Raw genomic sequence first — 27,702 nt, 5'->3', positions numbered from 1 at the left:
GTGCCCCGGTCCGGGAAGATCCCACATGCCATGGAGCGGCTGGGCCCATGAGCCATGGCCGCTGAGCCTGCGTGTCCGGAGCCTGTGCTCCGCAATGGGAGAGGCCACAACAGTGAGAGGCCCGCGTACCGCAAAAAAAAAAAAAAAAAAAAAAAAAAGAACAGCCGAAATCCTCTTTTACCTCTCCAGTCACTTCTGATTTCTAACGATTTCAGGGGGAAAACCTCCATTTTTAGGTACACACAGGAGTGATAGAGTATAAAATCTAACTGGCAAAAAGATTTCCCCTCATTTTCTTTTCTGTAGGAGACCCTAAGTTCTTCCTTGTCCTCTGAGCTCTGGAAGTCAAATAATCCTGTTGTTATGGCAGACATCGATGTGTGCAGTGTAACAAGTAGCTTGTTTCCTTTTTGAAAAGTATTGGATCAAAAGAAACAGCATTTAAAAATATACATTTAACTTAAATAGCAAAATAGTAAGTCATTAGTGTTGTATTTTAAAATATAGAAAATTAGCTATGCTAAAACTTACAAGTAGAATAACCTTTAAATTAAAAATACATATTTTTTTAATTTTAGGAAAGCCAAACTAGAAGCAGTTGTCAGAAAGAAGATTGAGTTTGAGAGAAAAGCTCTACGTATTGTTGAACAGCTTTTAGAAGAGAATATTACAGAAGAATTCCTAAGGGAGTGTGTATGTGTCGGTAAATTATTACTTTTGTTGTATAAGATCTTTAAATATGTGTAATGTGAAACTTCTTTGCATTATTGAAATCTTTGAATCTATTGTCAGCTACATGCTATAGAATTTATGCATTTAAAAATTATCAACTATTATGCATTCCTTGTTTTATAGTGACTTTAAAATGCACTGAAGAGAGATAACATGCATATTTTACCCCTTTGTGCTAGTTCTTTTAACCAGTCTGCTAATCTCACCTGATTTTCATTGCTTTGCACTGCTGATCCCCACGTCACTTTTCATATTCTGTATGTTATCCTATTTTAGTAATGGAAGATCATTATTTTTGTTAATGTAATTTCATTAATTTTGATATTTTAAAAACATGAAATATAGACCATTTATAGTTTAACACATAACAAGAGAATTACCATCTGCATTAAAAAACTTTTTTTTTTCGTTAATGGCTTATTGCATTAAAAACTTGAATGGAAATGTTTGTTATATCCTCATAATCCTTAAGAGAAAAAAGAAATGGAAAATTAAAGCTCAGAACTTTTATTGCAGAAATAATTCTTAGTGTGGCTTAGAGATTTTCCTAAACAAGAGGAATATAAATCTGATAATATTTAAATTCATACAGGTAACTGCATCAGAATCTCCATACTTGATGACTTTAAAGACAAAGACAGACCAGAAATGTTGGTTTGTCTCAAGAACTGAGATTATTTGAACATGAAAATGTCAAAGGAAAATATCTGGCGTTAGCTTATAACTATCACCTCACTGTTCTGTACAGCTTTTTCAGGAGATAGAAGATTTTGCACAAAAATTTGTTCAGGAGTCAAAATGACACCTTTAGTATACTTTGAGATTGTGCTTTAAGAAATAGGTAAAATTATATCTTATTATTTTATTTGGTTTATTTTTGATTAATACTTTTTTTATTATTTAATTGTTTTTGGCTGCGTTGGGTCTTTGTTGCTGCACACGGGCTTTCTCTAGTTGCAGCAAGCGGGGGGCTGCTCTTCGTTATGGTGCGCTGGCTTCTCTTGTTGCGGAGCACGGGCTCTAGGCGCACGGGCTTCAGTAGTTGTGGCTCGTGGGCTTAGTTGCTCCATGGCATGTGGGATCTTCCTGGGCCAGGGCTCGAACTGGTGTCCCCTGCATTGGCAGGCAGATTCTTAACCACTGCACCACCAGGGAAGTCCCAAGTAATACTTTTTTAAAATAAAATATACTATTAATATTTTCCTTTGGTATAGCAGTCACTGTAGCATCACTTCTTCCTCCTTTCATGAATTGTATAATCTACAAGGATGCATAGTCTACCATGGCAGAAATTTTTGGGGCTTTGTGGGTTTTGTTTTGTTTTTTTTTTTTAATAATAGCTAACATTTTCTGAGTACTTAGTATGTGTCAAGAAGCACTTTTTTGAGTACTTTTCCTTTATTTTCTCTTTAATTCTAACATCAAACCTATGAGATAGGTACTGTTATGATCCCTGTGTTTTCAGATGAGATCGGTAAGGCTTAAAGAGCTGATAAATAAACTTTTCCAATAATCTGGTGGGGGAAATGCCCCTCTCATTTCTTTATAGGGGAAGTTCATCACACCTGCTCACTATAGTGATGTCGTGGATGAGCGTTCTATTATCAAACTCTGCGGCTATCCCTTATGTCGGAAGAAGCTAGGAATTGTAAGTAACTACTTTTTTTTAACATGTAGACTTTTAATTTTTATATTTAGCAAAATACTGTGTAGAAAGAACAATAAATGAAACTGAGGTCATGAACTAATGATGTGGGTTAGCCAAAGATATGATATGTAGATTACTTACTCTTGTTAACTGTAAAGTTCATGTTTATTATTTGAATTCTTTTGTAAGCTATATGTTCTTTTCTTTAGGTACCAAAACAGAAATATAAAATTTCTACTAAAACCAATAAAGTCTATGATATTACTGAAAGAAAGGTAAGTTTAAAGGCTATTTTCAATGTGGCAGTTAATTTTTAATATTATACTAAATGGAATTCTAAAAATATCTGTTTAAAATCTTGCCTTTTAGAAAATAGCCATGTTAAAAGTTTTTCATTTATAAATATTTCATTCAGGGTGTTAAAAAAGAACTCTTTGCTTACACTTTACTTAATATGTGAACTTTTAAAAATTAAAAGTGCATATTGGCACAAATTTAGGCGAGTGAATCATAGGACAGAGTAGAGAGCCAGAAACAGACTCACTACTTATGTGGACACTGGACATATGACATCAGGAGTATTTTAGATCAGTGGAGAAAGGATGGATGTTTTTAAATAAATTGTACTGGCATGATTAGTTATCCATATGGAAATAATGAAAACTGACACCTATTTCAACGTACATACAAAGATAAATTTTAGGTAGATTAAGGACCTAAAGGTAAAAGAGGTACGTTTTCAAAGACAGTATGAGAGAATATCTTTATAAACTTGGGCTAGAGAGAATTTCTTAAATAAGATAGAAAATTATAGACCATAGAGGAAAAATTGATACATTTTTTTACATTAAAATAGAAAACATTTACTCATTAGAAGTTTCTTTAAAAAGAGAGTGAAGGGCTTCCCTGGTGGCGCAGTGGTTGAGAGTCTGCCTGCCGATGCAGGGGACACGGGTTCGTGTCCCGGTCCAGGAAGATCCCACATGCCGTGGAGCAGCTAGGCCCATGAGCCATGGCCGTTGAGCCTGCGCGTCCGGAGCCTGTGCTCAGCAACTGGAGAGGCAACAACAGTGAGAGAGGCCCACATACTGCAAAAAAAAAAAAAAAAAAAAGAGAATGGAAAGATAGGCTACAAATCAGAAGGAGTTATATTTCTCACATGTAACTAACCATAGTTTCCTAACCAGAGTACGTCATCTATAAGAAAAAGACAAAGACTTAATTAAAAAAATTTTACAGAAGGAACTTGAATGGCTAATGAATATATGAAAAGATGCTCAGCCTTATCAGTAAGCAGGAAAATAGCAAATGAAAACACATTGAGTTACATTTTTACAGTCCCCAAATCAGCAAAATTATAAAAATCTGACAGCATTAGTAACTCTGTATACTGCTAGTCAAATAAAAATTGGTACAACCTTTTTGAGCAACTGTTTGGCAAAGTCAAATTTACATATTCTTTGTGACCATTCTTTCTATTCTTTGGTATAAATCCTTGTCCATATGCACAAGTATATATGTGTATAAATGTTCCTAGTAGGATAAACAAAATATGGTACATACATAGAATGGAATAATTATTTGACCTTAAAAAGGAAGGAAATTCTGACACAAGCTACAACTGAATGTACTTTGAAGACATTATCCTAAGTGTGAGATAAGCCAGCACAAAAAGAAAAATATTATATGGTTCTACTTATATGAGGTAATTAGAGTAGTCAAATTTATAGACAGAAAGTAGAATGGTTTTTGTCAGAGGAGATGGAAATGGGGAGTTATGGTTTAATGGGTGTGGAGTTTCAGTTTTGCAAGATGAAAAGAGTTCTGGAGCTGGATGATGGTGATGGTTGTAAAACAGTAAGAAGGTACTTAATGCCACTGAACTATATACTTAAAAATGCTTAAGATGGTAAATTTTGTGTATTATACAACAATTTTTTAATTTAAAAAATTGTTATTAAAAAAAGGTTCATAGTAATATTGTAATGATAACAAAAAATTACAAGCTCAACTGTCCTTAAATAGTAACTAAAAGGCAGTATACTTAGGCAATGGAATATAATACACAGTGTAAATGAATAAGCTATAGCTACACAAATGAGTCTTAAAGACATAATGTGGAACAGAAGAATACATAACAGTATGATTCCATTTAGACAAAGTTTAAAAATAGGCAAAACCGAATGATATATTTTTTAGGATATGTATGTAAGCAGCAACACTAAAAAAAAGCAAAAGAATGAATAGCACAAAATTTATAATAGTGGTTACCTCTGGGGAATGTGGAGAGTGATACCATCGGGGAGGGATACATAGAAGCCTTCAAAGGTACTAAATCTTACTCCTTACCTTGGGTGGTAGATTCATGGGTTTTCGTTTTTTTCTGTGAACTACATATTTATGTTTTATATTCTCTTCTGTACATGTTGTATTTCACAATAAGAAAAAAATAATTTTTTTAAAAATTAAAAGTTTTAAAATGTTCTTTTCAGTGTTTTTGCAGCAATTTTTGTTATAAAGCATCTAAATTTTTTGAAGCACAAATTCCTAAAACTCCAGTGTGGGTTCGAGAAGAAGAAAGGTAATTTAAATCATTATGTATACATTTGTTCATAAATTCTAATAATTTCTTTCTATTTTTTGAGATATGCAAAAAGTAGGTATAGTTTTCTTTGGAATGCATTTACTGTACACATTTTAATTGTGGGGAAATGGTTATATTTCAAGCAGAGCTTTTGAGGATTTTACACTTAAAATCAGAAAATAAATACATACAAATGTTATGTGTTTGCTGTTTTAGCTTTAAGCACAAAATCTGAACTTTGCTTCCTATTGTGATGGTTATTTCTATTAATTCTATTAATCCTGAGATAAAAATTATAAATTTTTTCAGAAGGTACTGGATTTTGGGATCCAGCTGAACTCACTTTGTTGTTAGGAAACTATATACTAAAGTTAAAAAGTTCAGGTTACTAATTCATTTAATCTGTATTAAAAATCGGTACAATATAAATTTAAAGAAAGCCAATTTAAAGAGTCATTTTTAGCAAAAAAGTTTATAAACATTCCTGGGATTTTGCCTTTTGAGAAATGTTTAAACATTTATAACATTTTATTAGTTGGTGAATTTGAAAGAGAATTTACTACTGAGGGGAAAATTATAAAATATTTAAAAAGTAACAAAAATTATTGTTATGTAACTGAACTGTGTATTGTCTAGAAATTCCAAAGGCTTAAATTAATGAGATAATGTCTCAAGTAATTCATGTTTGATAGAGAATATTATAACAACACAAGGCAGTGTTATTTGGGGTAAAATAGGATCTATGCTAAATAAACTTAAAGTCTTATTTGATACACAAGTAACATGACACTACTGTATGTTCAACTAGCATTAATTTTACTGATGACAGTACCTTTGTTTGCAGACACCTTTGCCTGCTGCTCCAATTCTGTGTGGTTCAGAATATGTAAAACATACTACAGTACGGCCTTTGTTAATTGAATTCAACATAATGGAGACTAAATTGCTCATCATTTCTTTACCAGCCTATCCAACTTTCTTGTTTGGAGGATAAAAGATTGTAGCATTGTCCAAAGTGACTGGGAAGCTACAAGCACCTTTCTAACTATCACTTTTTCTCTTTCCTTAATATTTCTTTCACCAGCGCTGCCCATTACCTCCTCAGTCCTAATGACGGTGACATATTCCATTTCCCAGTGTTAAGACCGGTGTTTCCTTGAGTTGTTCTTAACTTTGCTTCCAGAGATCTCTACTTCTTGAAGTTAGCTCTCTCATTTAGCCCATACTCATATCTGCTTCAAAACCATTTATCAAAGCACCTTTGCTGTCATCTCTGTTTTCTTCCGATATAGTTACTGGTACTTCCTTCAGCTAATTTAAAACAGTTCTTCCCTCTAACCTTTTCCAAAAATCTTACCATGCTCTCTTCAGAATGCCCACTTTTTCCCAAAACATGAAGCTCTGTCATTTTATATTTGTGGTTCTTGAAATTCTACCGTATCTATATGCCCTTTCTTACCTCACTTAGAAAGATGAAAATGACCTTGGTTTCCCTAAACTAATTAATTTACATTTAAAGTGTATAGCATGCTCTTACTACCCTGCACATGTGTAAAAACCAACCTGTGAGTTTAAATTTAAATCTCATTGGGATGACAAAACAAATACACATGAGTGAAACAAGTTTGTACTTATTCTAATGGGGACCTGTAATGTAAGTTAGTGAGGATAAAACATTGCATAATGAAAAACTGTAAGCAGAGGTGAGAAAATAAACTCATAGGAATAGGTTGGTATTGGAATTAGATAGTGAGAACATTGGCTCACTTGAAATAAGGGATATGTTTGGGAAACAAATAGAAAATAATGATACGTATCAAGGAGCCAAGCTAAGTTTGGTATATCCTCAATTGCTGGGGAGATATCAAGTGTTTTTGAATAGAATTTAGTCTGGCATTGGTGTACAAGATGAATTAAAGAGAGGATCATAATGAAAGAACTGAAAGGGTCCTTAGAGAAAATTTAATCCAACCTTATTATTAAAAAGCTCAGAAAGATTAAGTGTATTTCTTAAGCTAGTGATAGATTCTGAACAAGGCTAGGATTCTTTTGTCATATTCCTCTTGATTGGAAGTAACCAGTGAGTAATCTATAAATATACAATTGTCACATTGTACATAGTGTAACTATAGCCCTTATTTATGTATAATACTTGTCTGTATATAATAACCATGTCAGTATTTTTCATATCTGGATGCGTCAGTGTTACCTTAATTTCTAAATTCTTAGGGGCAAGAATTATGTCAGTTTATCTAATCCACTAGAGGTCACTGTGTTTTCACAGAGAATGTTTGATATTTTTATGTGTGCTAATGATCAGAATTCAGGAATTCAGCATTCGTTTAAAAAGCTTGTCTAGCTATTGTACATATAAGCTCTACAGAAATGTGATATTTTAAAGAAAGTCTGTTCACATAATAGTGTGGGGTATAACATTCATAACCTATCTTCTTTTAAAGGGGAAAAAAGGCTTTTTTTAGATGGCAGCATTAAGTATTTAATGCAGAGATATTTTTATTAGCTTAGAGTGAGTTGTAATAAATAATAAGCTATATCACCATCATAATATTAAGTTATAATTTTATTAATATTAAGTACTATTTTTATTATAATTTTAAAATAAGAATAAATTTTAAAATTCACTCATAGAATTAGTTATTTTATTGTAATGACTTCCAAAATCTTTCTTTAATTGAAAAATAGTTGACATATAGTATTATATTAGTTTCAGTTGTACTACATGGTGATTTGACATTTCCATACGTTATGGAATGATCACCACAATAAGTCTATTAACCATCTGTCCCCATACAAAGTTATTACAATATTATTGAACATATTCCTCATGCTGTACTTTACATCTCTATGGCTTCTTTATTTTATAACTGGAGGTTTGTACCTCTTAATCTACCCTTCACCTATTTCATCGACATTTGTTTGTTCTCTGTATCCGTGAATGATTTCCAAAATTTTTGACCACTGTAATAAATGCATTTTTACATTATCCAACACATACATAGAACTGAAGCAAAAGTTTTAGGAAACAATTTTTATCCTCACTACATGAAAGGCCTCTGATATTTTCTACTCTGTTGCTTTTTTGAAATGGTGGTAGCAACCCCCTTAATTGGCTGGTCCTGATCTGTAGTTTTTGTTTGTTTGTTTGTATAAATTTATTTTATTTATGTTTGGCTGCATTTGGTCTTCTTTGCTGCACGTGGGCTTTCTCTAGTTGTGGCGAGTGGGGGATGCTCTTCATTGCAGTGTGCAGGCTCTTATTGTGGAGCACGAGCTGTAGGCGCACCATCTTCAGTGGTTGTGGCATGCAGGCTCAGTAGTTGTGGCTCGCGGGCTCTAGAGCGCAGGCTCAGTAGTCGTGGCGCATGGGCTTAGTTGCTCCGCAGCATGTGGGATCTTCCCAGACCAGGGATAGAACCCATGTCCCCTGCATTGGCAGGTGGATTCTTCACCACTGTGCTACCAGGGGAGCCCCCGATCTGTAGTTTTAAGAGCACTGTTTTGTTGGATCTAGCTTAGATTTTTAGTTGTTTTAGTGTAAGAAAGTCTCTTACCAGCGCTGAATCTTATTTTCCTCATTTGTAAGTGGAAAGTTGCATTTAACCTTAGTTCCCTTTAGTTCTAATGTTTTAAAATTCTAAGTCAGTCAGTGCTGCTATAGTGAAAGTTTTCTAGATAAGGAAATGTCTCATTGATAAAAATGATGAAAATTAAAATGATCAGTATAAGCCTAGGGAAATTTATACTACCTTGTAGAGAAGTCTGTCTCATTTAAGAGTACAGAATACAGTATTAGAATACAAATTACTGACTAAATAAATTTGAACTCTTCAGTCTGTAAAAGATAAAGACTGATAAAGGATTGAATTAAAGTTTTTAAATTATGAAGAAAAACCAAGAATATTTTATATTTTATAGTATGTCCAGAACAACTTGAAGTTTACATCTTTAGGGACACCATGGTCTTACATATAGCATTGGAAATAGAATATTCAGTTTGACAATTTGACTCAATTTGTTTTTTCTTACATTATTGTGAAAGCTAATATAAATTTATTCACCAGATTCTAAAATACTAAAACCTATAGTAAAATTTACTATAAGATAAATTTATAAGATACTATTTTGTACCATAATAAACTCACTACCTCATTGGTAAAAACGTATAAATCAATTTAAGAAAAACTTAGACAAATTCATGAATTCTAGCTCCATGCTTCTGTTGAGGCTTTGGAGTCAAAAAGGGTCTTAGAGGTTTTATAGTCCTTCATTTTCGTTATTAAGGTAAAAATATCTGGAGTGTATCTTTAATGTCATGAATAACAGCAATGCTTTGCACAAAATGTCTCCTGATGCTCTGTCAGAGACAAAACATTGACCATGACGCAGTATGATGCTTCTCATGTTGTGAGTTAGAAATTTTTCACCCACTTGGTGGCCAGAAACAGACCACATACAGTTTTGTTCCTCTGAGACAGTATGCTCATTTAGGTAGTCATATAGTTACATTTATAAATCCTGTTTGGTTGACTTTAGGCTCTGACGTCGTTGAAGAAGGGAAATTTCTTGAATTGTAACATTAAAAAATCAGGAGTTAAAGCTGAGAAGGAAGGACAAATGTTTAGAATCAAATTTTGATTTAAAAGGTGAAATTGGGGTGAATGGTTAATGCTGACAGAGCTAAAAGCGCCATCATGTGGCCCAGAGTAGGGGATTTTCACACATGCTTCTTAGCAATAAACAGTGTAATCTCAGAGGTGCGGAAGCCAAAAACCTCTGCAGAACAACTTCTATAACCTCTTCCTGAATAGTGTTGCTTGGTAGACAGAATAAAAACTTTCTGAAACAGGTTTTAACATGTTTCATATTGTATTTGAAAAATTCCCACCACAGGGGGGAATTGTAGCCTGCTGCTTCTGTTGGTTTATATATAATACACATATTCTAAGTGATACACACCCACCAAGGTCTTTTGGAGTGTTATTTCTAGTTTTAGATGGACTTTGCTAAAGTTACAGTTAATCATCTAATTTGTACTTCAGTGAAAATAATGTGAAACTGTTTATGAAGAAGAGCTTGAAGGTATTCTTTAAGATAGTTTTACTTAGTTTTTAAATTGAGCTTATCTGAATTAAATGTCTCAGGACAACGTAAACTTTGAAAGGAATGGAAGATACTTAGATTGATGAGAAATGGTACTTTTAACAAAGAAAAAGCTTTTGAATTTCATCTAAAAAAGGATAGAAAAGAAAGAGCAAATGTAACTTGGTGCCTTGTTTCTAAAACAGCTCATAGCAAAAACAAACCGAATTTTATATTGAACCTTTTGTCCAGTACCTCATTAAATTCAATTTTGGTTTATCTTAGTGTCAGGTACCATTCTCCCTTTTATAGATTGGGAATCAGAGAGTATTAAAGTCACTCATAAAGCATCTAGAAACAGTGTTCAGCGTAGTTTTCTTTATGTGAAGTCAGAAAACTGAAACAAAGGAGAGGAAAATAGTAAAGTATATTGAATTCCTTTGGGAGGGGATAAGTAAAGATGGTATCCTCGCAACTTTTGGGGTTCCTTTTTCTGGCTTTAATTAGAGGCATCATGTTAGAAAGAGAGAACTTAGACTTTGAAAGACCTAAATTCAAATCCTAGATTTACTACTCGATACGTGTAGTGATCTTAGGAACTCAGTTAACCCCTCAGAGCTTCAGTTTCCTCATCTATAAAAATAAAGTTGTTAGTTATGTGAAGATTAAATGAAATAATATATATAACCATGTAGCAGAAAGTATGGGAAGATGAAAAAGTCCTGGAGATGGTGATAGTTGCACAACAGTGTGAATGTACTTGATGCCACTGAACTGTAGCTAAAAATGGTTTAAATGGTCAATTTTATGTAAGGTATATTTTACCACAATTTAAAAAAAAATTCACTTACCATATAATAAGCAATCAATATATGCTAATTTCCCCCTTCATTAGAGATTGAATTGTCCTTTAATTCTTAGTGTTTTTCTCAAAAAATATCAAGTTGTATTGCTGGAGATTTCTCATAAAACTACTTAAATTGTATTCATGATTTAGAATAATGTTTACATTTTTATTACCCCTTGATTCAGCCATGCTTGGACCTCATTCTTATTTGGAACCATTCTGCCAACAAGATCTTGAAATAAGAGCTTCCCGTCTCTGACCACAACCTCTATCTCATCTGCATCTGTCACTCCTGAGTGTGCTTTGTGACCTCGTTTTGACCTCCTGTCTCTACCTCAGCTCTATTCTTCTAGGTTGGCAGACCCTCATTAAGTTTGTTTTCTTGAGTTCCACTGTCAGCAGTTGTAATATCATCCTCAAACGATCCCAGATTATTTCTCCCTTAACTTCTATTATGTCCACCTTCCCAAGCTTCAGTCATCCTTCTTTTCTGTTGCTGAAGATTATTGGGTAAAGTTCTCAAATCAGATCATTAGCACTTTTGATATGCTGTCTCATTTAATTCAATCCTCACAACATCCCTGGGGAAGTACCGTTACCCATTTTATGGGTGGTGAAACTGAGGCTTAGAGAGGTTTAGTGACTCTCTCAAGAACACTTAGCTTATATATATATAGATTTGGGATTTAAATGCAGTTTTGTCTGACACCAAAGCCTGCACTCTTTGCATTCCTGTGGCCCTGTTCCAGTTCATTCTGTCTAGTCTCAACAGTGTCCTCAAGTGTTTATTCTTTGTTTCTTAATGACTATGATACATTCAGACCTTTTCTCCTCTCCTTAAACTTTGAACCCCACCCCCAACTCATAGTAGATATAACCTACTACTTAACTGAAATGATTGAGGGCATCCACCAGAAGCTCCTTCAACGTTATTTTCTTCATATGCTCTCTCATTTCTCTGCCTCCTCGTTGCTAATATAGTACTTCTGTGTTACCGATTCTGTTCTCCTCTCACCAAGGCCTTGCTGTATGGTTTATTCCTGTTTTCTTACTCTTTCAAACTCTCCTTTCATTCTAATTCTTTTTCCTGTACTTTAAAAAAGAAAAAAAAAATCCTGAAAAATATCCTTTAGATTTAGCAGTCCTATGGTAATTGGTGATCTTAGCAAGAGCCATTTCAGTAGAGTAATGCATACAGGTTCCAGGAGGCAGAGGGTTGAGGACTGAATAGGAAATACAGAATTGGAAATGATGAGTGCAGACTTCTTTAAAGAAGTCTGAATGAAAGGGGGAGGGATTGTATGGCTCAAGGACAGGGTTGTTTTGTGTGTTTGTTTGTTTAAGAGATGGGCTAAGTTTAAGCATGGTAGTTTACTGAAAGGAAAGAGAAAAAAGGGAGAGAGGTTTGTGGAGTAAAACCTCAGAGTAAAATCCATAGGATTAGCCTCAAATGCCTTTATATACAAACTATATTGATCTTTATAGGCCCAGCTGAATCTGAAGCTTTTCTTCATTGGCTCAGCCAGAAGTTTTTCTTTCTTCTCTAATTTTCTGGAGCAGCTCATCTCTCTCTCATGAATTATATGATGCAGGAGTGTAGTTCTTACGAGCGATGCTGGCTGGCTGTGATTCCTGGCTTTACCACTTACTAGCTGTGTGACTTTCGGCACATTAGTCAGTCTTTCAGTACTCGGTCTTTTTATCTGTAATGTGGGATGGTAGTAGTAGCTATATCATTCTTATGAGGATTATTATTTATAAATCTCTTGGAACACGAGCTTTCCTCCTACTAAATTGTAATGTCCTTAAAAATAGGAACCTATTCTTTGTATTACTTAACATACCCAACATAGTCCATACATATAATAGTTCAGAATTTTATTTTTGAAGGAATTTGTTGATTGATGGAATATACCATGCATTTGCAGGTTAGCCATTTAGTTAGTGTAAGAATCCAATTGAGAATCACTGTGTCTACACATATTTTTTTTTTCCCTACAGTGATACTCAGATCCTGGTGTAGGACCAAATACCAGACAGCTGCATGGTACTGAACCTTGATAATTTTAGCCAGGAAAACTTGGGCGGGGAAGTGGGATAGGAAGAGTGAGAGAACTACAAATGGAAGTGGGAGGAAGTAGTCAACAGGCAATAAAACACTCTGTTGTAAACGTTAGCATATTATTTAGTATGCTAAAAAAGCTCTTAATGGGAGTTATAAATATCCCCTGGAGTAGTCAAGGCTAGTCACCATCCAAGCAGTGTCATTTGTTTTCTTTGAGTAACACCAAACCAAGGTAGCTTCTGTGACTAGAGTTTTCATGAGTGGGAAGAAGGAGGGTAAACAGGATAATTTGGATGATTGGGAAAGGACACACCTCGATTGGCTGAAGGACTAAGGAAGAAGAAAAAATAGATCAAATTTTTACTGTCAGGGAACTTACTGCCTATTGCCTTATTTTGTCTTTTTCTTCTAAATTTTTTATTATTGGTCTTGGGGGAATTCCTGAACTGCACGGAAATCTCTAGAGCAGGGATGTACGCATCCTGGTGTGTGGTACTTAGATGTTTAATGGGAAAGAATGCCTTGATCAGTTAGCAATGCCTCCCATAGCTAAGGAGAGGATTGGCAACAAATCCATTCCCTGCAGTGGCTTGTATGCTTGTGACTGAATAAAAGATGAATGGATTATCTAGGCAGTAGTTATATGATTGATGCTGTGATGTTTAATTATATAGAAAAATACTTGCAACTGATATTTTTGATTGGTAGCCTTTAAGTGTCATAACTCAAATGACTTCTGGTTCCATCTATCCATTTAGCTTGACTCTTTTTTTAAATTAATTTTTATTGGAGTATAGTTGCTTTACAATATTGTGTTCTTTCTGCTGCACAGCAAAGTGAATCAGCTATATGTATACATATATCCCCTCTCTTTTGGATTTCCTTCCCATTTAGGTCACCACAGAGCACTGAGTAGAGTTCCCTGTGCATAGGTTCTCATTAGTTATCTGTTTTATACATAGTAGTGTATGTATATCAATCCCAATCTCCCAAATCATCCCAACCCTTCTCCCCCCTTGGTGTCCATATGTTTGTTCTCTACATCTGTGTCTCTTTCTGCTTTGCAAATAAGATCATCTATACCATTTTTCTAGATTCCACATATATGCATTAATATACGATATTTATTTTTCTCTTTCTGACTTACTCTGTATGACGGTCTCTCGGTCCATCCACATCTCTGCAAATGACACAATTTCGTTCCTTTTTATGGCTGAGTAGTATTCCATTGTGTATATGTACCACATCTTTATCCATTCCTCTGTTGATGGACATTTAGGTTGCTTCCATGTCCTGTCTATTGTAAGTAGTGCTGCATTGAATATTGGGATGCATGTATCTTTTTGAATTATGGTTTTCTCTGGGTATATGCCCAGTAGTGGGATTGCTGGGTCATATGGTAGTTCTATTTTTAGTTTTTTAAGGAAGCTCCATACTGTTCTCCATAGTGGCTGTATCAATTTACATTCCCACCAACAGTACAGGAGGGTTCCCTTTTCTCCACACCCTCTCCAGCATTTAGTGTTTGTAACTTGACTTTTTTTAATCAGAGATTTTTGCAATATGACCTTCATTACAGCCCTATTTTGCCCTTTAAGTGGGATTTATGTTCAGTGCCTTAGCTTCTCTTTAGTGCACACCTATGTTCTTGTATTTTTTCTATTAATTGACTTTGTTTTTTACTTTTATTATTTTTTTAATTAATTTATTTGGTTGCGCTGGGTCTTAGTTGCGGCAGGTGGGCTCCTTAGTTGCGGCTCACAGGCTTTTTAGTTGCAGCTCACCGGCTCCTTAGTTGTGGCTCGCCAGTGCCTTAGTTGAGGCATGGGAACTCTCAGTTGTGGCATGCATGTGGGATCTAGTTCCCTGACCAGGGATCAAACCCGGGCCCTCTGCATTGGGAACTCAGAGTCTTAACCACTGCACCACCAGGGAAGTCCCAATTGACTTTGTTTTTTGAGCAATTTTAGGTTCACAGCAAAATGGAGAGGAAGGTTCAGAGATTTCCCATAAACTCCCTGCCCACACACGTGCATTACCTCCCCCATTATCAGCATCCCCCATCAAAATGGTACATTTCTTACAATTGATGAGCCTGCATTGACACATCATTACCACCCACATCCATGGTTTACATTAGGGTTCACTCTTAGTGTACAGTTTTGGGTTTGGACAAATGTATAATGACTTGAATCTACCATTACAGTGTCATACAGAGTAGTTTTATAGCCCTAAAAATCCTCTATGCTCCACCTATATGTCTCCTACCCCCAAACCTCTGTAACCCCTTATCTTTTTACTGTCTCCATAGTTTTACCTTTTCCAGAATGTCATATATATAGTTGGAGTCCTATAGTATGTAGGCTTTTCAAACTGGATTCTGTCACTTAGTAAAAAAGCATTTAAGTTTCTCCCTGTCTTTTCATAGCTTGATATCTCATTGCTTTTTAGCCCTGAGTAATATTTCATTGTCTGAATGTACCATAGTATTTATCCCTTTACCTAGTGAAGAACATCTTGGTTGCTTCCAAGTTTTGGCAAATATGAATAGAGCTGCTGTAAACATAGCATACAGGTTTTTGTATAGACATGTTTTCAATTCCTTTGGGTAAATATGAAGGCATATGTTTTCTGGATTGTATGGTTAGAGTATGTTTAGTTTTGTAAGACGTCTCTAAGATGTCTTCCAAAGTGATTGTACCATTTTGCATTCTCACCAGCAGTGAATGAGAGTTTCTGTTGTTTCACATCCTCACCAACATTTGATGGTTTCAGTGCTCTGGATTTTGGCTGTTCTAATAGGTGTGTAGTAATATCTCATTATTATTTTAATATGCATTTCTCTGATGATATATGAGGTGGAGCATCTTTTCATATGCTTGTTTGCCAGCTGTATATCTTCTTTGGTGAGGTCTTTTGTGCATGTCTTAGTCTGTTCAGGCTGCTATAACAAAATAGCATGGATTGGGTAACTTAAAAACAAGAGGAATTTCTTCTCACAGCTATAGAGGTTTTAAATCTGAGGTCAGGGTGCCAGTATGGTTGGGTGAGCACCTCTTCTGGGTTGAAGACTTCTGGTTATGTCCTCACATGGTAGAATGGGAGGGGATCTCTCTGGCCTCTCTTATAAAGATGCTAATCCCATTCAGGAAAGATTTGCCCTCATGACCTAATCACCTCCCAAAGGCCCCATCTCCTAATAGTATCACATTGGGTTAGGATTTTTTTTTTTTTTTATGGCTGCGTTGGGTCTTCGTTGCTGCGCACGGCTTTCTCTAGTTGTGGCGAGTGGGAGCTGCTCTTCATTGTGGTGTGCAGGCTTCTCGTTGCAGTGGCTTCTCGTTGCAGAGCACGGGCTCTAGGCTCACAGGCTTCAGTAGTTGTGACACACAAGCTCAGTAGTTGTGGCTCATCGGCTCTAGAGCACAGGCTCAGTAGTTATGGCACACGGGCTTAGTTGCTCCACAGCATGTGGGATCTTCCTGGACCAGGGCTGGAACCTGTGTCCCCTGCATTGGCAGGTGGATCCTTAACCACTGCACCACCAGGGAAGCCCTGGATTAGGATTTAACATATGAATTTGGGGGTGAAGGGACACAAACATTCAGACCCTTTGATCTTGTCAGTGTTCTGGGTTTTGGTTATTCTAATAGATGTATAGTGGTATCTTGTTGTATTAATTTGCATTTCCCTGATGACTTATGTAGAGCAGGGGTCCCCAACCCCCGGACCACAGACCAATACTGGTCCGTGGCCTGTTAGGAACTGGGCCACACAGCAGGAGGTGAGCAGCAGCTGGGCAAGCAAGCGAGCGAAGCTTCGTCTGTATTTACAGCCGCTCCCCATCACTCACATTACCGCTTGAGCTCTGTCTCCCGTCAGATCAGCAGCGGCGTTAGATTCCCATAGGAGCTTGAACCCTACTGTGAACTACACACGCAAGGGATCTAGGTTGCACACTCCTTATGAGAATCTAATGCCTGATGATCTGAGGTGGAGCTGAGGCAGTGATGCTAGTGCTGGGGAACAGCTGCAAATACAGATTATCATTAGCAGAGAGGTTTGACTGTACAGAGACCATAATAAATCAATTGCTTGCAGACTCTCATCAAAACCCTATCAGTTAAAAAAAAACAAAAACAAAAACTCTATCAGTGAGTGGCAAGTGAAAACAAGCTCAGGGCTCCCAGTGATTCTGCATTATGGTGAGTTGTATAATTATTTCACTATATATTACAATGTAATAATAAAAGAAATAAAATGCACAATAAATGTAATGCATTTGAATCATCCCGAAACCATCCCCCCATCCTGGTTGGTGGAAAAATTAACTTCCACGAAACCAGTCCTTGGTGCCAAAAAGGTTGTGGACTGCTGTTGTAGAGCATCTTTTCATATGCTTATTTACCATCTGTTTATCTTCTTTGGTGAGGTATCTGTTAAGGTCTTGGGCCCACTTTTTAATTGAGTTGCTTATTTTCTTACTGTTGAGTTTTAAGTGTGCTTTGATATTTTGGATAACAGTCCTTTATCAGATATGTGTTTTGCAAATGTTTTCTCCTAGTCTGTGTCTTATCTTTTTATTCTGTTGACAGTATTTTTCACAGAACAGAAACTTTTAATTTTAATGAAGTCTGACTTATCAATTCTTTTTTCATGGATAATGCCTTTGGTGTGTATCTAAAAAGTCATCAAGGTTTTCTCCTGTATTATCTTCTCAGAGTTTTGTTGTTGATGTTTTTAAATTTTATTTATTTATTTATTTATTGGCCACACCAAGCAGCACGCAAGGTATTAGTTCCCCAACGAGGGATCAAACCTGGGCCCACTGTAGTGCTGCAGTGGAAGCATGGAGTCCTAACCACTGGACCACCAGGGAAGTCCCTCTTCTAGGAGTTTTATAGTTTTGCATTACAGTCTGTGATCCATTTTGAGTTAATTTTTGTGAAGAGTGTAAGTTCTGTGTCTAGATTAATTTTTTTGCATGTGGAACATCACTTGTTGAAAAGACTATATTTTCTCCATTGTGTTGCCTTTGTTCTTTTGTCAGAGATCATGACTACGCCCGTGGGTCTATTCTGGTCTCTCTATTTTGTTCCAATGATCTTTTTTGTCTCTTCTTTCACCAGTGCCACACTGCTCCATCTTGATTACTGTAGCTTTATAGTAAGTCTTAAAGACAGGTAGTGTCAATTCTCCAACTTTGTCCTTCTCCTTCAATATTATATTAACTATTTTGGGTCTTTGCCTCTCCATAAAAACTTTAGAATGAATTTGTCAATATCCATAGAATAATTTGCTGAGATTTTGATTGGGATTGCATTGAATCACAGATCAATTTGAGAAGAACTAACCTCTTGACAATATTGAATCTTTCTATCAGGGCACATAGAATATTGATCATTTATTTAGTTCTTTGAATATTTACTTTTATTTAACATGTTTTGTAGTCTTTAGAAGCCACTTTTTCTGAGTACTTCAGAAGCACTTTACAGAGTCTTCCTGTCCTCTTGGATTCATTTGCTATTATATTTGTTCCTCTTTGTATAGGGCTTTTTAAGAGCTTTTTCCTCCCCCTTTTTAATGCCCAGCCATATGTGATTTCTGGTATTGCATAGTAAAATTGTCCCTAGAGTTAAATCACCTGACCTACATACCTCACATCCATGCTACAATACAACTGCTTTCTCAAAATTAGGGCAAAAAGTCTTATTGACCATATAAAGGAAATACAGGAGAATTATAATGAATAAATAATCTCTGACCTCAACAAGCTTGTAGTCTAGTTAAGAAACTAGACTTAACCATACGAAAAGTAAGATATTTAGATAAAATTTCTGTGTTAGGTCATAGAAGAGCACATGATTAATGTGTATTAACTCTTCAGACAATGATGACTCTGGAATTTAGAGAAGGGAGAGATTTACTTTAGCATGTTAGTCAAGGAAAACTTAATTGGGCTAGTGGAAGTTGAACTTAGTCCTGAAATATAAGTAAATTTTGGATTAGAAAGATTAATTCATATTTCTTGTGGATGAGTTTTATAATATGTTGTAGTTTAATGTTTTTCTTAAAAAATCTTTATATGAACTATTTCCTTTTAATTATATTTTCTATCCAAAGTGGTTATAATAAACACTTGAAAGTGTTTGACATATCAATTGATTTCAGTTTTTTACTTATGTGTTTTTGTCACAGACATCCTGATTTTCAGCTGCTACAGGAAGGACAAAGGTATGGTTGAATCAGTATCACTTACCTTCTATGTATTCTTGTTAATAGAAGCATTAAGAGTAAACCAGGTGATATGAACTCTTGGACTTCCTGTGCTGATGCATTATGTAAGTGCCCATTCTAGCCCACAAAAAGAAATATTTGCCTTGTACAGCTTTTTTTTCTTTTGTGATGGTAAGATGATGTGTTTGATCTGTATGATTTACTGTACAGCTGTTCCTACCAAGGAAGTCTAATTGAACCTGTTGAAATATGATACAAACACAGCTTCCCTCTGAGATATTGTGCTTCTTTGTCGACTAGATTGTGCCAATTACATTTGTTGAAAGGTTTTTACAGTTTTATAGAATTTCAGAACATTAATATATCAGTTAATTATTTGAAAGAGTGTCTAAAGCATTAATAGAAATTCCAAGTTGTGATTTTTTTTCTAAACTTTCCTCATGGTATTGCTTGCCCAACCATGATCATCTCTCAAAACATATCCTTTTATCTTCCAGAATAAATTTTCCTAGTTATTAGTCACTACCTTAGTTAGATGGAATGGAGCACAAGTGAGAGATATTTATTATTTGCTATAAATCTTTAACTTACACCTTCAAAATAGTATAGAGAGGGGCTTCCCTGGTGGTGCAGTGGTTGAGAGTCCACCTGCCAATGCAGGGGACACGGGTTCGTGCCCCGGTCCGGGGGTAGGCCCGTGAGCCATGGCCACTGAGCCTGCGCCTCCAGAGCCTGTGCTCCACAATGGGAGAGGCCACAACAGTGAGAGACCCACGTACTGCAAAAAAAAATAGTATAGAAAAATATAATTACCATACAATTCCAAGAGAAAGTATACATGAAAATTGAGTTCTAAGTTTTTTGAAATTGTACTTACTTCAGATACAAGAGACAGTCTGTGGCTATGTAGGCTAGACTCTAACTAAAAAATGTTATAAAATACTGAATGAACTTATCTTTTTTCTCCATTCCCATCTACAACCTTATTTTCAACTGTTTTTCTTCTTCTTTTACACTTCCCCCAAGCATGCTTTTCTGTTTATTGCTGAATTATTTTATTTCATTTTATTTTTAAAAATTGTAATAGGCTTTGGGGGGATAGGTTTACAGAAAATACAAAAAATAGGGTTACAGAAAAATTGTGTGAGAAGTAGAGAGTTCCCATATACCCTTTCACCACCCTCCAAGTGCTTCTTGACCTAGAATCCTTGCCATCCTGATCTTTTAAAGTTATTATATAGGCATTTGCTTAAGGGTAATTGCTCTCCTATCCTTATTTATCTCAAGTTTGTATAGACAAAGCTCTCTTTGCCTCTGCTCTTTTCATATTTTTTAATCTTTTATAAACCTAATCTGAAAATTAAATGAACATAGGCAAGGGGAAAACTGTTGTCTTATTATCATTGTGATTTAACTCTGGAATTTTTAAGTATAAGTATCTTTCATTGGTAAATGTTGATTTGCCAACTTTATTTTCTGCTATGACTTTCTTGAATTTTTCATTCAATGGAATTTTCTGCATAACTATCAACCAGAATTGGAAAATGCTTAAACGTCTCTTTTTATGTTTCAAAATCTAAACAGTTCCTCTCATTTTTTTTTGAGAAACCAATAATGAAGTTTTCAAAAGAATTCTTTTTAAAAAAAAGATATATAAAGCAGTTACAGAAAGGGAGAAAGCAAAAATCAAAATAATTCAGTAGGATGGAATTATCAAATGTTGGTTTGTGGGGTTTTTGTTTTTGTGTGTATGTGGGGTTTTTTTATTTTTGCTATACTCTTATAACACTTCTAAAATAATTGGAGAGAAAATACAAGGGAAGAAGATGGAAAGAGAATTATATCAAATAAATAAGATGTAGAGAAATTATAGAATTATAACTTTCTTCTGAAATGTGTATGTGTCTGTGTATATAGGCCTAGGTAAATATAAGCCTATAAATAAGGCCTTGCCTAGGGAATAAAAGTTTCTACCTTGAAAGTTACAAAGTATAAATACTGTGTGACATGTTGCTTTTCTGTTACAGTTGTTTTGTTTCTTTCCCTCAACAGTGGTCATTCTGGAGAAGAAATACAGTTATGCAGTAAGGCCATTAAAACATCAGATGTTGACAGTCCTGGCCATTTTGAGAAGCATGATGAATCTAGTTCTTCTGGCACTCATAGTGATAGTAGCAGTGATAATGAGCAAGACTTTGTTTCCTCCATTCTACAAGGAAACAGACCGAGTGCAACGGGTATAAGCCCACAGCTGCACAAAAAAAGCATAATGAAAAAGAAAGCTGGTCAAAAGGTTAACTCCAATCAGGAAAGCAAAGAACAGACAGTAATAGATGTCACTGAGCAGTTAGGCAATTGCAGATTAGATAGTGAGGAGAAAGCTGCTGCTTGTGAACTTCCTTTACAGAATGTATATACTCAGATTTCTTCAAATAGGTCTCTGCAAGAAAAATTAGAAGCTTCAAAAATTTCTGAAACTAAATATAGTAGTTCAAAAATAACTCTTGTAGGCATAAGTAGGAAAAGTGCTGAGCATTTTAAGAGGAAATTTGCCAAATCGAACCAAGTTTCTAGGTCAGCTTCTAGTTCAGTGCAGGTGTGCCCTGAAGTTGCAAAGGCAAACTTACTTAAAGCCCTGAAGGAGACTTTGATTGAGTGGAAGACAGAAGAAACTTTGAGGTTTTTGTATGGCCAGAATTATGCTTCTGTATGTCTGAAACCCTCTTCAGCCCCTCTGGTTAAGGAAGAAGAACTTGATGAAGATGATGTGAACTGTGACCCAGACAGTCATTCCCCTGCCTTGCAGGAATCTCAGAACAGCTTGGATGAGTCTTTACCGTTTAGAGCCTCAGATACAGCCATTAAACCACTGCCAAGTTATGAGAACTTGAAAAAAGAAACTGAAACGTTAAATCTAAGGATCAGGGAGTTTTATAGAGGACGATATGTTTTGAATGAAGAAACCACCAAATCACAAGACTCGGAAGAGGTATGTCTTAATGATAATGATTTTTCCATACTGCTAACATGTGGAACACTTACCATAGTAAATCTTGGAGCAGGAATAAAAGTACTGAAGGAATAATTTTTTTAGTTTTCAGAAGACTTCTTTAGTCTTTCAGTCTTTTGGTTTAAAATGCCATCTCCAGTATTGACATTATTATTTTCCAAATAAGTTAAAGTTTGCCCCAGGAAATTTTCATCAATATTTAACATTTTTCTCTAATGTAGAAATAGCCTACAATTGTGGGACAAACTTTTCTTTAAAACCTAATTCTTCATATAATATCTAGACTCTCTGAAAAGGCTTGTTTTTTCTTCATTGGTATGTATGCTTTCAGATTTCTACAGAGGGTGTGTATCTTTGTGTTTTATTTCCAGTGGGACTATATGCAGTGGAGTAGACATACTAATTGAATAGTAAAATATTTGGATAATATTTGGCAAGCATTCTCACTTAAAATATTATGAACGAAAATTATTTAGTAAAGGAGACTTATTGGGGAAATAGTGGACGTAGGAGAAAACGGAAAGAGCACATTTAGGTAACGTAGATTTGATTATCTGCTCTGTCATTTACTAGCTGTATGAAAACTTAGTCTCTTGAGTCTGATTGCTTATCTGTAAATGGGATTATAAATGGCTTCCCTTACTCAATTTTTATGAGTTTTAAAGATAATGCATATAAAGCATTTATCCCAGTACCTGACATATAATTGGTACTCAGTTATATGTAAATAGTTATATGTAGAAACTGATGTTATGCTGCTGAGATTTCATGAGGTTCTTTCAGTATTTCCATTACCCATTTTTGGTTGATGTGTAGTTTGGGAAAGGAAGTCATTTGGCATGAAGAGGAATAGGTGATAACCTTGCTTTTACCATAGGAGTTTGTTTTCTGAGTAAATATGGCTCTAAATTTAAGAACACATTTGGAGATTTAAAAAGTGCGAAAGTGGAAATACAGTAAAACTTTAGAAATTTCTTATATTTCTACAGAATGTTATCTAGCCCAGCACTATATTTGAAATCACTTCAACTGGATTATTAGACAGCATCCATAACTTTATATGAAGCCTGGAGAGACATTGTTCTTTGTCACTAAGCTGCATAACTTTCGTATATCACTTGTTTTATTGTTTTTATGCTAATAAGCCTTAAGAAGGAAAAAGTAATCCCTGAAATTTGACTGCTTCTCTGTTGCTAAAACTTTTTCATTGCAGAAACTAACACAACATTGTAAAGCAATTATACTCCAATAAAGATGTTAAAAAAAATTTTTTAATATATATTAGAAAAAAAAACTTTTTCATTGAAGTGTAACACAGATAGTAAGTGTACAGCTCATTGCATTATCACAAGTGAACACACCAATGTAATCACTACGCAGGCCAAGAAATTCGAGTAAACCAGAAGCCCCACAATGTCTCCTCCAAATCATTACCTCTTTCCCAAATTAATGACTATAATAGCATAGATTAATTTTCCCAATTTTGAACTGAATGTAAATGGATTCACTCAGTATATGTTCTTTGGTATCCAATTTATTTTGTGCAGCATTATGTTCATGAGTCATTTGTGTTGCAGATAGTTGTAGTTCATTCTTTCATTGCTTCATAGTATTCCATTATATAAATATACCACAATTTATTAATGTTAATAAGCATTTAGGCTGTTTCCAGTTTGGGGCTATTATGAACTATGCTGTTATGAACTTTTCTTGTATATGTCTCTCTTTTAATGTGTATGCATTTCTGATGGGTATGTACCTAGGACTAGAATTTCTGGGTCAGAGTGTATGCATATATGCAACTCTACTAGATAATGCCAAACAGTTTTCCAAAATGGTTCTGCCATTTTATATTCTACTATCACTGTGTGAGAGTTTACATGACTCCACATTCTCACCAATACTTGATATTGTTACTTTTCACTATTCCGATGGTACTGATTTTAGGTTATAATACATTTCTCTGATGATTAATGAGTTGAGCACTGTTTCATCTGCTTATGAACCATTTGGATAGTCTCTTTTGTGAAGTACCTGTTCAAGTCTTTTTTTCCATTTATCTATTGGAATATCAGGAATTCTTTATGTATTCAGGATTCAAGACCATTTTTGTGTATTACAGATATCTTCTACTCTGAGACTTGCCTTTTCACTCTCATTAATGGTATCTTGAGTCCAGTTTACTAATGGTTCCCTTTAGTGACTTCTTTAAGAAATCTTTACTTAGCCCAGGTTATTTCATCTTCTGGAAGCTTTGTTTTTCCTTTAACATTTAGATCTGTAATTCATCTGGAATTGATTTTTGTTTACAGTGAGGAGTATCAGTCAGATTTCATTGTTTCTCTCTGGGGAAATGTGTGCACATTAAAGCACTGTTGATTTTTCTTTTTCTTCTCTTTCTTTTTTTCCTTCTTTCTTTTTTGTTTTGTTTGTTTGCTCATTCCTTTAGTTACTGAGAGAGATGGGCAAGGTGGGTCAAAATCTCTCAGCATAATTATAAATTGATTATTTTTCCTTTTAGTTTTGTGAATTTTACTTTTAATATTTTGAGACAGTTATCTTGGGTGCAAATGTGAGCTTATGTCTTCCTGGTAAATCTAACCTCTTAGCATATGGAGTGACTTTGCTCTCCATTGATTTTATTTATTTATTTATTTATTTATGTATGTATGTATGTATGTATGTATTTATGGCTTTACAAGATCTACTTTCCTGACACTCACATTCTTTTATTAGTATTTTCAAGGACTATCTTTTTTTTTTAATCTAGGTTGATAATCTTTGTCCTTGATGTGGAGAATTTAGTCCATTTACATTTAGTGTCATAATTGATATATTTGGGTTTAAATCTAGCATCTCACTTGTTGCTTTCTGCATATCCCACCTGTTCTGTGTTCTTCTCTCCTTTCTTGCTTTCTTTGGATCAGATATCATTATTCCATTTTTTGCCCTCTGTTAGCTAGTTTTTATACATTCTTTTACTGATCATTAATTGGTTTCCCTAAAGATTAAAAACTGAATCTGTGTCTTATTAAAATCTAATATAAGTTAATACTTTTATTGTTTCCTGGACAATTAGTACCTTAGAAACTTTAATTCCATTTACCCCATCTTGACTTAATGTGCTCTGTTGTGTACTTTTATTCTCTCTGTATTTTTAAATCCTACAAGATTGTTTATAGTCGGTATTAAGTTGGATTTATCCAATTAATTACTCTTTTACTGTTCTTCACGCCTTCCTGCATCTCCATTCTTTCATCTGGGATCGTTCCCCTTGGGCCTGAAGAATATCCTTTATTTCCATTAGTGCCACTTTGCTAATGATGAATCTTCTCAGTTTTGTCAGGACATTCTTTATTTTACTTTCACTTTTGAAAGATGTTTTCCTGGACATTGAATTCTAAATTAATTCTAAATTAGTAGTTATTTTCTTGCAGCCCGTTGAAAGTACATATTCATTGTCTTTTGGCTTCCATTTATTTCTCTTATTTGAAAATACTGTTTCTTCCTGTAGCTACTTTTAAGATTTTTTTTTTTTTGTCTTTGGTTACCATCAATTTTAGAATGCTTTGCCTAGGTGTGATTATATTTGTATTTATTCTTTTGGCTGTTGTATACTTAAATCTGTGATTTGATTTCTTTTATCAGTTTTGGAATATTCTCAGTTATTATCTCTTCAGGTATTGCTTCTGTCCCATTCTCCCTTTCCTCTCTACCTGGTACTCCAGTTGCAGATACGTTAGTCTTTTTCACTGTATCTTCTGTTTTTTATATTCTCTTGTGCTTTGCATTACCCCAAGCCGGGGGGTGGGAGGAGAGGGGTGTGTGTCTGTGCTTCATTCTGGATATTTTCCAAATCAGTATTCTCTCTTCAGTCTTTTCTACTGTGTTATTAAATCTATCCATTGAGTTCTTTTAAATACTATATTTTTTCAGTTACTAGGAGTTTTGTTTTTTTATATATATAGCTTCCAGTTCTCTGCTAAAATTTTCCATCTTGTTATTTTTCTTTGAATATATTCAGCATAGTTACTCTAAATAAGGTTGATAACTTCATTACATGGATTTCCTAGGGGTTGATTTCTATGAGCTGATGTTTCAGATTTTGATCATATTGTCTTGTTTTCTTATTTTATTATGTGGCAAACATTGCATAATAAAAATTAGAGATAGCTTGAAACCCAGGCTGATGTTATCTTCCTCTAGAACAGATTTGTGTTTGCTTCTGGCAGATGATTTGCTGGTCTAGTTCCCTGACCAGGGGTTGAACCCAGGCCCCCTTCATTGGGAGTGCAGAACCCACTGAACCACCAGGGAAGTCCCACCAAATCACTTTAATCCAATCAGTGATTAAGGTGATTTGAAGCTGAGCTTCAGTCCCTGCAAGAGCCAGTCCGTTTCCTCTTCATTCTTACTCCTGGAGTATGGTCCTTCTAAGTCCTGGTCTCAAGTTTGGGGTAGGTTGACAGTACCTCTTCCTTCTTGGTATGCCCTGAACTCTGATGCTCAGGTTCTCATTATCTAAATTGCCTCTTCTGGAATTAGTCAGTGCCTTCTCTGGAATTACTATCTCCAGAATCTCAGACCATAATTCTTTACTACCTTATTAGCTCTCTGATGCTTTCAAAGAATCGTGGGTTTTTTCCAGTTTTTTCAGTTTTTCATCAGAAGTGGTTTGAATTATCTTGTCTGCCGTTTCTAGAAGTGGAATTTCCCATAATACATTTATAGTATTTGATAATTTTAGTCCCTTAATCTCCTACATTTATATAGCATTTAGCATTTTATGAAGTCTTTTTATATACATTTTCTCATTTAATAAAGAAAGTATTAGTATCCTTATTATACAGATGAGAAAATGCTCTCAAAAGAGGGCAGATGGCTCAAGCAAGTTCATACCAGCCTACTGACTGAGCCGATACTCAAACTTAAATATTCTAATTCTGAAGTCTAATTTTTATTCTACCATACCACAGGTATAAACTTTTTGTGTTTTAATGTTTGTTGTTCTTATCAAAGAAAGAATGTAAATTTATGATTTTATTTTGCTTTGTTTGAAAATGTGATTCAGCATGATCCCACCTTTCCACTGATAGATTCAAGTTCTCAGAACCAGATTAGAAAACGCATCGTACTAGAAAAATTGAGTAAAGTGTAAGTATGTAATTATCATTCCATGTTTATAATATTTAAATTAATTTGGTATTTGTGGGTTCATAACTTATTGGTATAATCCTTGAATTTTGAACAGAAGGATAATGTGTAAAGTTTACATGGATTTTGTCACCTGATAAATTTAGATTTTTAAGATGTCCTACCAAAGAATATTGTAATTGTTCTGTGTAGAAGACATAGAGACACATAATAAAGAGGAAGTTTGAAATTATGGGAGTAGAAAACCAAACTGCTTCACTCCCATTAAATAATCTAGTGAAGTCAGGGAAAAAATATCAGAGCTAGACCCATTTAAATACTGATT

At 34.9% G+C, this 27,702-nt stretch overlaps 1 protein-coding gene across 4 annotated transcripts in view; it reads left to right on the top strand.

Moving 5' to 3' along the window:
• The window catches only part of RPAP2 (RNA polymerase II associated protein 2), an 83,613-nt gene that overhangs the window by 7,205 nt on the left and 48,706 nt on the right, over positions 1 to 27,702 (top strand). For 3 of the 4 annotated variants that reach the window (XM_081223848.1, XM_081223846.1, XM_081223847.1), the window contains exons 3-9: positions 579 to 693; positions 2,282 to 2,380; positions 2,590 to 2,655; positions 4,873 to 4,961; positions 19,175 to 19,210; positions 21,266 to 22,202; positions 27,295 to 27,377. In XM_081223848.1, the coding sequence (XP_081079974.1) occupies positions 579 to 693; positions 2,282 to 2,380; positions 2,590 to 2,655; positions 4,873 to 4,961; positions 19,175 to 19,210; positions 21,266 to 22,202; positions 27,295 to 27,377 (1,425 nt within the window). Of the gene's footprint in view, positions 1 to 578; positions 694 to 2,281; positions 2,381 to 2,589; positions 2,656 to 4,872; positions 4,962 to 19,174; positions 19,211 to 21,265; positions 22,203 to 26,455; positions 26,791 to 27,294; positions 27,378 to 27,702 lie in introns of those variants that run through there. The other variant, XM_081223849.1, reaches the window with a different exon arrangement.

The sequence above is a fragment of the Mesoplodon bidens genome, assembly GCF_964165515.1.
Source record: "Mesoplodon bidens genome assembly, chromosome: 2".
Taxonomy (NCBI): Eukaryota; Metazoa; Chordata; class Mammalia; order Artiodactyla; family Ziphiidae; genus Mesoplodon; species Mesoplodon bidens.
This window is presented reverse-complemented; position numbering and strand designations above follow the sequence as displayed.